General features: G+C 42.9%; 2 protein-coding genes across 3 annotated transcripts in view; both read left to right on the top strand.

The window, feature by feature from the left end:
- The window catches only part of LOC307219144 (cytochrome P450 2J2-like), a 38343-nt gene extending 27423 nt beyond the window's left edge, over positions 1-10920 (top strand). For both annotated transcript variants that reach the window (XM_079982142.1, XM_079982143.1), the window contains exons 7-9: positions 7743-7930; positions 8747-8885; positions 10082-10920. In XM_079982142.1, the coding sequence (XP_079838268.1) occupies positions 7743-7930; positions 8747-8885; positions 10082-10257 (503 nt within the window). In that variant the 3' untranslated portion in view covers positions 10258-10920. The remainder of the gene's footprint in view (positions 1-7742; positions 7931-8746; positions 8886-10081) is intronic.
- The window catches only part of LOC307219176 (cytochrome P450 2J1-like), a gene marked incomplete at its 5' end in the record, with an annotated part of 87533 nt that extends 75998 nt beyond the window's left edge, over positions 1-11535 (top strand). Inside the window, one exon of the mRNA XM_079982174.1 lies at positions 11064-11535. The remainder of the gene's footprint in view (positions 1-11063) is intronic.
- Between the last annotated feature and the right edge of the window lie 1161 nt (positions 11536-12696).

The raw sequence follows: 12696 nt of genomic DNA, 5'->3' as shown, positions 1-12696 counted from the left end.
GCAATTGTTAGAATGGGACACTAAAGATGAGGAGATAAAAGAAGTTATGGTAAAATGGGCCATAGATTTGGGACATAATTTGGAATATGACAGTTGGATAAAGCTTTGGAATAAAGATATGAAATTCACAGCCTGTGTTGCACTTAGAGAAAATATGGAAAAAATGATGTACAGATGGTACATCACACCTGTAAAATTAGATAAAATTTATAAGACTGGAGACAAAGTGTGTTGGAAATGCAAAAATAAGGAAGGAAGTTTCTACCATATGTGGTGGACATGTGAAAAAATTAAAAAGCTTTGGGAACTCATTTATAACGAACTAAAAAAAATTATTTAAATACACCTTTGTCAAAAAACCTCACACAAAAAATTAGAGACCAGAAAGAAACAAAGTTTATTAAGGAATGGAACAAATTCATAACATATATCGAAGCAGATGTAAGAAATTAAAAAATCACAATAGGTGCAATATAACCCTACGACGTGCAGATGTTATAAATCGAAACTGCGGGGGAAAAACCTTTTATTACATAATCTTTTTTTTTTTATAATAATTTTTATTCGTTTTTCAAACAGATAACAAAAGTACCACAAAACAACATAATTTCCAACTGATCGTTTCATACCCTTCTTTCTTTTGACTTCCCCATACCTCCCCATCCCTGCATTCTTGTTTAGTGATTCTTTAGCAACCCTTAGGTCCATTATCTTAATTCCCTTTCATAAAAGTTCCTTTAGTTTTTTTTTGATTACTGCTGCAATTTCTTTACCTCTTACCCCCTGACATCTTAACATTCGTCAATTTTACAATTGTTCTTGAGATATATTTTAAATTTCTTCCAGTCCTCTTCCACTGTCTCTTTCCCCTGGTCACGGATTCTGCCCGTCATCTCGGCCAGTCCCATAAAGTCAATCACCTTTGTTTGCCATTCTTCCAGAGTAGGTAGTTCTTGCGTCTTCCAATACTTTGCCAGTAGAATTATTGCTGCTGTGGTGGCATACATAAAGAAAATCCTATCCTTCTTTAACACCAATCTTTAACCATGCCCAAGAGAAAAGCCTCTGGTTTCTTAGGAAAAGTCCACCTAAGGACCTTCTTAATTTCATTATAGATCATTTCCCAGAAAGCTTTAATCTTTGGGCAGGTCCACCAAAGGTGATAAAAAGTGCCTTCAGTCTCATTACATTTCCAACACTTATTGTTAGGCAAATGATAAATTTTTGCAAGCTTGACTGGGGTCATGTACCACCGATAGATCATTTTCATAATATTTTCTTTTAAAGCATTACATGCAGTAAATTTGATACCGGTGGTCCATAACTGTTCCCAGTCAGCAAACATAATATCATGACTGATATCTTGTGCCCATTTAATCATAGCTGATTTCACCGTTTCATCCTGTGTGTTCCATTTCAACAGCAAGTTATACATTTTTGATAAATTCTTAGTATTGGGTTCCAACAGTTCTGTTTCTAATTTTGACTTCTCTTTCTGAAATCCTATTTTTCTGTCCTGTTTAAATGTCTCATTTATCTGATGATAATGCAACCAATCTCGAACCTTAGGCTTTAGTTTCTCATAACTCTGAAGTTTCACCCTTTCACCATCATATTCTAAAATTTCATGATATTTTGGCCATTTAGAGTCCATATTAAGCTTTTTTACTTCCCTAGCTTCCATTGGTGACACCCACCTAGGGGTTTTACTTTCCAGCAGATCTTTATATCTAGTCCAAACGTTATACAATGCTTTCCTCACAATATGGTTTTTAAAACTTTTGTACACCTTTACCTTGTCATACCATAAATATGCATGCCAACCAAAACTATTGTCGTACCCTTCCAGGTCCAAAATATCAGTGTTCTCCAGAAGTAGCCAGTGTTTCAACCAGCAGAAAGCTGCCGATTCATAGTAAAGTCTTAAGTCCGGCAGGGCAAACCCCCCTCTATCCTTTGCATCAGTTAAAATCTTAAATTTAATTCTGGGCTTTTTGCCCTGCCAGACAAATTTTGATATGTCTTTCTGCCACTTCTTGAAACAATCCATCCTGTCCAAAATCTGTAACGTCTGAAATAAAAACAGCATTCTAGGCAATACATTCATCTTAATAGTAGCAATTCGGCCTAACAAGGAAAGTTTCAACCTTGACCATATTTCCAGATCTTTCTTGACCTCTGCCCAAGTTTTTTCATAATTATCCTTAAATAAATTCACATTCTTGGATGTTAAGTTTAACCCCAGGTATTTTACCCTTTTTGTTATTTCCAGGCCTGTTTCATTCTGAAAACTCTCTCTTTCTTCCATTGTTAAGTTTTTTTCCAACACTTTCGTTTTTTGTTTGTTCAATTTAAAACCTGCTACTCGACCAAATATTTCAATTAATTCTAATACTCTTTTAGTACTAGTGTCTGGCTGTTGCAAAGTCAATACTAGGTCTATTACATAATCTAAAACCGAGGTGGAGGGAAGTCAATTAGTTGTAGGATGTTCTTGTTTTTTCTTTCTTTTTGTTGTTTGTTTTCCTTTTTGTAATGATTTTGTTTTGTGGTTGTTTGTGTTTGACTGTTTTAATGGAAATTAATAAAGAGAATTAAAAAAAAAAGAGAGAGATAAATAAATAAATTAAAAGCGGAAATTGTTGTGGGAAAATATCCAAAAAGACAGGGGGAAAACAAGAGAAGCTTTCTATTATCAATGGACTACTAACCCAGTTCACTATCTGGGAACAAGGCTACTTAATGTCAAGTGGCATAAATTATTTTCAACCTTTTCAGGGAGAATAGCAGCCATTAAAATAATAACACCAATCATTGTTTTCATTTCAAAAGTTATAATTATTAGTTTGAGTATCAAGGGTTTAGGAGTGTATTCGGTTATGAAAATGCCATTCCTCTGATACTGTGGCTTTATTCAAAGTCATGTTAGTAATGGTGATAATAAAAAGAAATAAATGAATTGATGATCCTAACTTCGTCATTAGTTTCAATTAACTTTAATGGGCCTATTGAGTGGGTCTAGCTGTGAATGCCACCCCTTATTTTTGCTGTTGTGTAATAGTTAAGATGTTTTGTCTTTTGCTTGGTTACTATGAATCTTTGCCTCTAAAATTAGACGCAATAATGATAAATAAAAATAATTAGAGCAGGTAATAAAACCGTGCAATAAAGGCAATTCCATTTCTGCGGCAGACGGAACATTTCCTCTTCAGGCAGACTAACCAAAAAACCTCACCTTCCCCCAAGGAAAGACCTGGGTGAAGAAACAAGTCTTAAGGCAATGCTGAAACTCCACTTGTGAAATCTCTGTGACCATCTCCAAGTGAAGGGAGTTCCAGTAATCTGATACTGCTACACATCATCACCACACAATGAGCAGCCAGTGGTGGGACATCAGGATTGGCCTCCCCTTCAGATCTTAGTTTAAGTCTCTTCTTCTGCTCCTTTTATTTATTTTTTAAACAACACTTAAAACAAACAAGATAGAATAAAAATTAAAAGTGAATACATGAAAAAAAAAATAAAGGTATACTACATTGCAGTGAGAATTAACAATTACAACTCCGTATATAGTTATCTAATACAGAGATATAAAAACCTCCAATGAAGGAGTGCCCACAACCTCCCAAGGGAGTCCATTCCACTGTAATTGGGTGACAGACATGAAAGGTTTCCTGTTTTGCTGTGGGCCATACTGTAAGATCTGGGCTCCCTGCATGGAGACTGAAGGTGTAAATAAGTGAATAAACCATATTTCTCAAAACACAACATTCTCCACCATGTCTTCTGTTCTCCAAAGGGACTCAGACCCTGTGCGTGTGCCTGCGGCCCCATGCACTCTTGCCACTGGTTGGAGGAGAGAAGGACAGGCACCGGGCTTCTGTAACAATATTATACGATTTGCTCACATCTACAATAATAGTAAATGCTATGTTTTCTGCTACTTTAGAGGCACTAGACAAGGATGTCCATTTTCACTTTTGCTTTTCAATATTTGTGTGGAACCCTTGGCTTGTGCTATTGGACAACATAGGTACTCATAGGTACTGTTGATCTATGGAGCAGTACATAATTCAGTTGAATATAAATCGGTTTCATCTGCAGATGATATTCTTTTGTTTATTTCTAAATTTCATGTTACTATTCCTGTGCTGATGCAAATGATAGATGCCTTTATTCAAATATTTTAAAATGTTTTTAAAAATTTCTTTTGAATTTTTTGTATGTGGGGGGTGGGGGTGGGGTGGATGTTTGGTTGGGCTTGGGGGATTTTTTTATTTTGTTGTTTTTGTAATTTTTACAGATTTTTGTTTGTATTGTTTTATTGGTTTTGTTTGTTTGTTTGTTTGTTTAAGGTGTTATTTTGTTCTTAAGGGGAGGGGTCAGGGCTGCCGGGGAGTGGGCCCCAGATCACAAAATGGCTGGGGCATGTTCCACGGGGGGGGGGGTGCACTGGGACAACCGATCTCAGTGATCACGGGTAGGAGGAGGAGTTACGCTAAGACTAGACCATGTCATTACGGAGGGGGCAGGTTTAGTCGATGTCTGAGGACTATTCCTGCCTCCGGGTCTGGTCCTGACCGGATGGATACTAGAATGAGCAAGGGATACCCACATGACCTGAAGGTTTTGCTGTGCAATGCCAGGTCAATGATTCATAAGACCACTGCCATCCATGACTTGATCATGGATGGAGGATTTGACCTGGCATGTGTAACAGAGACTTGGTTGGATGAAGCAGATGGGCCTGTCCTTGCCGCTGCTTGTCCACCAGCAACCCAGGTCATGTGGGCGGGGAGGGGGGGTTGCAGTGATTTTTAGGAAGTCATTAGTTTGCACCAGGCGTCCTATTGAGAAGACCCAGTTTTTCGAGTGCATGTTCTGGAAGTTGGGCAATAGGGGCAGTACAGGATTCCTTTTGGTGTACCGACCTCCCCGCTGCACCAAGGATTCCCTGCCCGAGCTGCTTCAGGTCATGGCGGATGTTCTCCTGGAGACACCTAGTTTGGTCGTCCTAGGGGATTTTAACATCCATGCCGACACGACCTTACAAGGGGCTGCTGGGGACTTCGTGGAAAGCATGGCCTCCATGGGGCTGTCCCTGAATAAGTCTGGCCCAACCCATAGCCGCGGACATGCCTTGGACCTGGTGTTTACCTCTATGGATGTTGGTAATCTGACACTAAGTAAAAGTGAAACGAAAGAAGTGCCATGGTCAGATCACTTCCTGGTGCAACTGGACTTCTCTGTGACCCATCCCCTCTGCAGGGAGGTGGGACTGATTCAGATGGTCCGCCCCCACCACTTAATGGGTCCAAATGGTTTCCAGAGAGTGGTAGGGGATGCTTTATCCCATGTTGATGGCCTTTCAGCTGATTCCCTGGTGGCCTGCTGGAATGTGGAGTTAACCAGGGCTATTGACTGTTTGGCTCCGAAGCACGCTCTCCAATTGCATGGAGCCCAGACAGCCCCGTGGTTTTCCATGGATCTGAGAGCAATGAAACAATCGTTGAGACGGCTAGAGCGCCGGTGGTGGATAACTCAATCCGAATCTGATCGGACACAGGTTAGAGCTCAACGTCGAGCCTACCAAGTGGCGATAGCGACGGCGAAGAAGAAGTTCTTCACCGCCTCTATTGCATCTGCAGAAAACAGCAGCAGGAGACTTTTTCAGGTGGTTCACAGTTTAGCGGAACCACCTGCAACATCGGGGCCCAGTACGGGCCACATGTTCTCCTGCAATGATTTTGCAAAGTTTTCTGCAGATAAAATCGCTCAGATTCAGAAAGAAGTAGACTCCACCATGGGGGCAGGGCCGGGGTGGGAGAGTGCTAGAGTCCTGTCTAGTCAAGTTGCGTGGGATCAATTCCAATCTGTTACCTCCGAGGATGTGGACAGGCTGCTTGGACGAGTGAAGCCAACCACCTGTCTCCTGGATCCTTGCCCATCCTGGCTTATAAAAGCTAGCCGGGAAGGACTGGGCGATGGGCTTTGTGGGGTGGTGAATGCTTCCCTCCGTGAGGGAGCCTTCCCAGACCCGCTGAAAGAGGCGGTTATTAAACCGCTTCTTAAAAAACCATTTTAGACACAGCCACAATGGCCAACTATCGCCCAGTCTCAAATCTTCCATTCTTGGGCAAGGTGATTGAGCGGGTGGTTGCCAAACAACTCCAGGCATGCCTGGAAGAAGCGGACCATTTGGATCCCTTCCAGTCGGGATTAAGGCCTCATCATGGGACCGAAACTGCCTTGGTCACACTGGTTGATGATCTCCGGCGGGCTAGGGATAAAGGTGAGAGCTGTTTCCTAGTTCTGCTGGATCTCTCAGCGGCGTTTGATACCATCGACCATAACATCCTTCTGGACCGTCTTGAGGGGCTGGGAGCTGGGGGCACTGTCATACAGTGGTTCCGCTCCTTCCTCCTGGGCCGTGTTCAGAAAGTGGTGGGGGGGATGAGTGTTCAGACCCCTGGGGTCTCACTTGTGGGGTGCCTCAGGGTTCTGTCCTCTCCCCAATGCTTTTCAACATTTACATGCAGCCACTGGGAGAGATCATCAGGAGGTTTGGGCTGGGTGTTCATCAGTATGCAGATGATACCCAGCTCTACCTCTCTTTTAAATCAGAACCAGTGAAGGCGGTGAAGGTCCTGTGTGAGTGCCTGGAGGCTGTTGGAGGATGGATGGCGGCTAACAGATTGAGGTTGAATCCTGACAAGACAGAAGTACTGTTTTTGGGGGACAGGAGGCGGGCAGGTGTGGAGGATTCCCTGGTCCTGAATGGGGTAACTGTGCCCCTGAAGGACCAGGTGCGCAGCCTGGGAGTCATTTTGGACTCACAGCTGTCCATGGAGGCACAGGTCAAATCTGTGTCCAGGGCAGCTGTTTACCAGCTCCATCTGGTACGTAGGCTGAGACCCTATCTGCCTGCGGACTGTCTTGCCAGAGTGGTGCATGCTCTGGTTATCTCCTGCTTGGACTACTGCAATGCGCTCTACGTGGGGCTACCTTTGAAGGTGACTCGGAAACTACAACTAATCCAGAATGCGGCAGCTAGACTGGTGACTGGGGGCGGCCACCGAGACCATATAACACCGGTCTTGAAAGACCTACATTGGCTTCCAGTACGTTTCCGAGCACAATTCAAAGTGTTGGTGCTGACCTTTAAAGCCCTAAACGGCCTTGGTCCTGAAGGAGCGTCTCCACCCCCATTGTTCTGCCCGGACGCTGAGGTCCAGCGCCAAGGGCCTTCTGGTGGTTCCCTCATTGCGAGAAGCAAAACTACAGGGAACCAGGCAGAGGGCCTTCTCGGTAGTGGCGCCCGCCCTGCGGAACGCCCTTCCAGCAGATGTCAAAGCGATAAACAACTACCTGACATTCAGAAGACATCTTAAGGCAGCCCTGTTCAGGGAAGTTTTTAACGTGTGATATTTTAGTGTATTTTTGGTTTCTATGGAAGCCACCCAGAGTGGCTGGGGAGGCCCAGCCAGATGGGCGGGGTATAAATAATAAATTATTATTATTATTATTATTATTATTATTATTATTATTATTATATCAGGATACTCTGTTGATTGGTCCAAATCAAAAGTGATGTCAATAAGTGAAAATTTGTTTATTTATCCATTTAATTATTGAGTCTGTATTTGTTCAAATCCATTAAATTTTAAGGATAGGCCTCCCCTACAGAACTAAGATCAAGTCTGTTCTTTTTGTGTTGAAAGCAAATTTTCTTTTCTCTGCAGCCAAAGTCCAAGCGGAAATAGATTCTGTGATTGGCCAGTCTCGCCAGCCAGCGATGGATGACAGGGACAGCATGCCATATACCAATGCGGTTGTTCATGAAATTCAAAGAATAAGCAACATTTTGCCTTCGAGTGTGCCCCGGGTGACAACCAAGGACACTATATTGGCTGGGTTTCATATTCCCAAAGTAAATATGAAAAAGATTCACCATTCTTTGCTTCCTTCCATCTTTCTTTAAGATGCAAAAACTTGAAGCCAAAGTTGTTTAATAATAATAATAATAATACCCCACCCATCTGGCTGGGTTTCCCCAGCCAACCTGGGCAGCTTATAGTATATATAAAACATAGTAAAATATCAAACATTAAAGGCTTCCTGATAGAGGGCTGCCTTCAGATGTCTTCTAAAAGTTATGTAGTTCTTGATATCCTTGACATCTTAAAGGATGTCACAGGGAGGGCACCACTACCAAGGATTAGCCATCATGAGGTCCTCCAGATGTTATTGAACTCCAACTCCTACTAGTTCCAGTCAGCATGGCCAATGGGCAGGACGGATAGGAGTCTTGGTTGTTCTTGGGGCACATCCAGATCTGGAGTGGAGGGAGGGATTTGGGCTAAATAGACTTTTAGGTCTTTTGACCCCTCCCATTGCAAAAATGGATTCCAACCACAGTCTGAACCATTTGAATGGATAGCTAGTATTCTTCTTTGCTTTCTTTTTTAAATGACCATTACTAACCACCCAAAACTACTACCCAAAACGGGCATCTGGCGTTTTTTATTCTAAAACTAAATGCCCTGGCAAAGTCTGGTATTATACAATCTATAAAGGAGCCTGTGTTTTCTTGAGTTGTGCATAGGAAATCTCTCATTCAAAACATATCCTTTCTGAATTGGCAGGCAGAACTGGAGGCTTGGTATTGCTGTAGTTGCACAGATCAAAACAGAAAGATTTCTATGCTAGTTTTAATCTGGTGTCTTCTCTGCTTCTTCTTTGGCAGGGAACCATGCTGCTTACCAACCTGACCTCACTGCTCTTTGATGAGGATGAGTGGGAAACTCCAGATATGTTTAATCCTGGCCATTTCCTGGAGAATGGTCAGTTCAGGAAAAGGGAAGCATTCCTGCCATTCTCTACAGGTAACAAAAGTTCATGGGCTGCTCATCAGAATTGCAGCAGTGGCTATATGGTGGTGGCTTGGTTTCTGGCAGTGGCGTAGCTAGCTGCCCAGACGCCCAGGGTGGCACAAATATCCTGCACCCGGGGACAGGGCAAACTGGTGCAGAGCACTCTGGGCAGAACCTCCATGGAGTCCGCAAGCCCCATGTTGCTAATTTGGGCAGCACTGAGCTAGCAGATGCCCGAGCCACGCATCACTCCCCAGGAGAGATATGTGGCTCGGGCACACTACAGGCCATGCCCAGTGGTTACCCCCCCTCAGTGATGACACCTGGGGTGGACCGCAACCACTGCAACCCCTTTCCTATGCCACTGGTTGCTGGGAGTCTGGTGTATTACAGGGTTCAGCACCCTACTGTGGATGCAAGTCACAAAAGGACTACTATAGGAGGTGTGAAGTTTCACAAAATGGTGTTAATACACTCCCCCCCCCCCCCCAGTAAGCAGTGTGGATTTTTGAGGAAATAGTTTCAGAGCTTTCTCAGGTGCCATAAGTGGGAGAGGTGCTCCACCAGCCGTTGGGTAAACAGCAGCTGATGTATTTTTTCATAGTTTCCCCAAGGAAGAGAAACCCACTTCCATCTGGACCTTGAGGAACTGAGCTCTGTTTGCCACGCCCTTAGCTAAGTTATATGCAGCTTAGGGAGATTCCTAATAAAATATTATTGAAATTTATCTCATATGCAGTTTTGGAGGAAAATATCAATTGATGTAACTCAAATATACAAGCTGGGGGGCAACACCTGGTGTACTTTTACAATGGTGGAATCTAGACAAATATTAAAAAGCTTTGTGAAAATGCTTTTTAAAGAAATGTTTTGAGAAAGAATATTGAATTTGCCATAGCTTACCATCGCCATCTAATGTCACATTTGTATAATGCACCTTACAACACACTTAAAAAGTTTTAATTTCACCTGTATAGCTGATTCCACAATGTTTCCTCAAGGAACAGAAAACCCAGTTCCATCTGGAACTTGAACAACTAAACTCTGTTTGCCACACCTTTAGCTAAGCTATATACAGATTAGGTTGATTCCTAATAAAAGATAATTGAATTTTGTTTCAAAACAGCTTATGACATAAATTTATGTATCTCAAATGTATCATTTCCAAATTCTGTAAAACCATGATCTTTTTCCTTCTTGTCTTCTAGGAAAGCGAGCCTGTTTGGGAGAGCAGTTGGCGAGGACTGAGCTCTTTCTTTTCTTCACTGCCCTAATTCAGAAGTTCACTTTCCAGGCTCCAAAGAATGAGACATTAAGCCGTGAATTTAGGATGGGTGTGACATTGTCTCCTCTGCCATACCGGATTTGTGCATTTTCTCGCTAAGGGGACCCGATTTATAGCATTGCTGTTTCTTTAAAAAGTAGGATTTGTTTATGGGGTAGAAGCAGATCTATGGTTTAATCCTAATTGTGTTTAGCCAGAATTCAGTAGGGCTTAACCCAGGTAACCCAGGTGAGCAGGATTGGGACTGCAGCCTGTTCGTTTAAGCAGAGATTTCCACACTTTTTAGACATGCATCATTTTGCGACACAGTTATTTGGTTTTAATAGCAAACCAGAGGTTAAACTAACCCCTTATAAGAGATACGAACATATATCATGCAACACCCCTGAACACTGCAGTTGATTCACTAATGTGCCATGACACATGCTTTGGAAAGCTCTGTTTTAAAGCCTATTCAAAGCACATTTGCCCCCTTAAAGAATTTGGGCAAATTCAGTTTCCCAGAATTCTTGACAGAATTTGTGTATGCAGATCATAATGATACATTGATGAGGATCCAAATTCCATCCTCCCACTTCTTGTTCTGGTGTGTATGCCTATCCACCATCCCATTAATTTCAAAACGTAATAATAATGTCCTGGCTGCGGTGACAAAAAGGCTTTGCTTCATTTGTAAGAATCTGTGTGCTTATGACTCAGGATAAAACCCTAATGTAATTCCTGCCTATGTTTATAAAATTAAAAGAAATGTTGCTTGGAAAATTTTGTTACATAACCAGTTCATAGAACCATAGACTCATCAAATTTTGCAAGGGACCCCAAGTGTAATCTATTTCAACCCCCTGCAATGAAGGTATATTTTGCCGAATGTTGGGCTGTTGTGTATTGGTGGCCCCAACCCCAAGGCAAATCCAAATGTGCTTATAATTACAGCAAAATGAATGGACTAAATTCTTGAATGTTGCCTAGATTTTATTATTTTCCAAAAACATTATTGTTGTGCTTTAATATACATAGTGGATAACAAGGTGCAAACTAAGTCTGCAAAGTGTTTTCCATGAAAATAGTTAAAAGTGACAATTTGGCTGTCTGGGAGCGTATAGTGCTGACGTTCACAGGGGCAGAGGCAGAGGAAAATGTCACTCAGAAGATACATGCTCCCTTTCCATCAGTACTATTGTGTCCAGCTGAAAACATTCAAGCAGAAATTTCCTGGGGATATTGTGCCTGCAGTTCTTTGGGAGTCTTGGGCTTGATGTGTGCTTGGCCTGAACCAATTTCTCCTGTGGTGTTCTTTGGGAGAAGGAACATGGAGTCTTAAGGCCTTTGAACAACAATTATTGAATAATAAAGGCTTACTCTCAGTTCTTTCTAAAATTATATTGGATGCCACTGTAGGTGGACCTGCTGATTAGAAGTTGTGCTGGGAACAAAATATACAGCTTTCGCTCAGTGATAGAGACTGGGAGGTTTTGTGGTGGAAATTGCCTTATAAATCAGTCTTTGCTTCTGTGAGGGAATTATCTTTGAAAGTATTTCACAGCTGGTATTTGACACCCAGGTATTTGGCCCACACTGCAACAGTTTCCTCCCCCCTCTGTTGGATGGTGTGTGTTACCAGGTGGGCATGTATTGATACAAGTGGGTTTCGGGAGAAGGTGTTTTTAGAAATCTCTCAAATAATGCAGCAGGATGTACTCCTTACCCCAGGTTTGGCAGTACTGAAACTAACAATTCAAACTGGGTTTTAAAGAACAATGAACTTATTGTCCACCTGGTCACAAGAAGATGAATAATAATGAAAGTTATTTTGTTGTTTTGTTCTGGGGAAGGAATTTTTCTGACCATCACTATTATTTCTTCTGTGAAATAGGTATTTCCTCATCCCCACAATAGTTTCAGAAAGACTCTCCTCCCTGAAAGAGAGGGGAGTGGTTGTGGGCGGGAGCCCGAGCACCGCCCTAGCAGGGGGCATTTGCCCCCTGCCTCCAGCTCACCTGGCTGGCGCTCACGCCCCCCCTGTGGCCATCCAACCAGGTGCCACGGAGGGGGCGTGTTCAGCAGCCTTTTGCTGCAGCGCCAGCCTCTCCCTGGCCTCATTCCTCGTCACCGTCCCGCTGCGAGTCACCCACCCTCCACTCCCTTTGAGTTAGGGCTTAGGTCATTGGCCTTGCTATGGACCTTAGGTTGGTCACCCTGATTGCCCGGGGGGGCCTGGTGGGAGTTTTTCCATTTGGCATTAGGCTTTTTGGTTTTTTCACCTACCTCGTAGCAATCGTCACAACTTTTGTGGTATTGGTGGGTAGGTTAGGCATTGGAATAATATGTTGTGGTGTGTCGAAGTGCTAGGTGTGGCCATCGCCTATGCCTTCAATTTTTAGGGGTATTCCGTTAAAGGAATCTGGCGGTCGTGTATTCTGTCTGATGCCTGCTTGGCGGGAGGCCATGGCACGACCCTCGGTGACAGCAAGGGTGAGCCTATAGTTGAATTAGCATCAACAGGCTCCACCTACTGGTGAATAAACCCACCTGTTTTGT

Source organism: Podarcis cretensis, assembly GCF_951804945.1.
Source record: "Podarcis cretensis genome assembly, chromosome: 6".
NCBI classification, from domain to species: Eukaryota; Metazoa; Chordata; class Lepidosauria; order Squamata; family Lacertidae; genus Podarcis; species Podarcis cretensis.
Note: the sequence above shows the minus strand (reverse complement) of the source record. Positions and strands in the feature narration are given on the sequence as shown.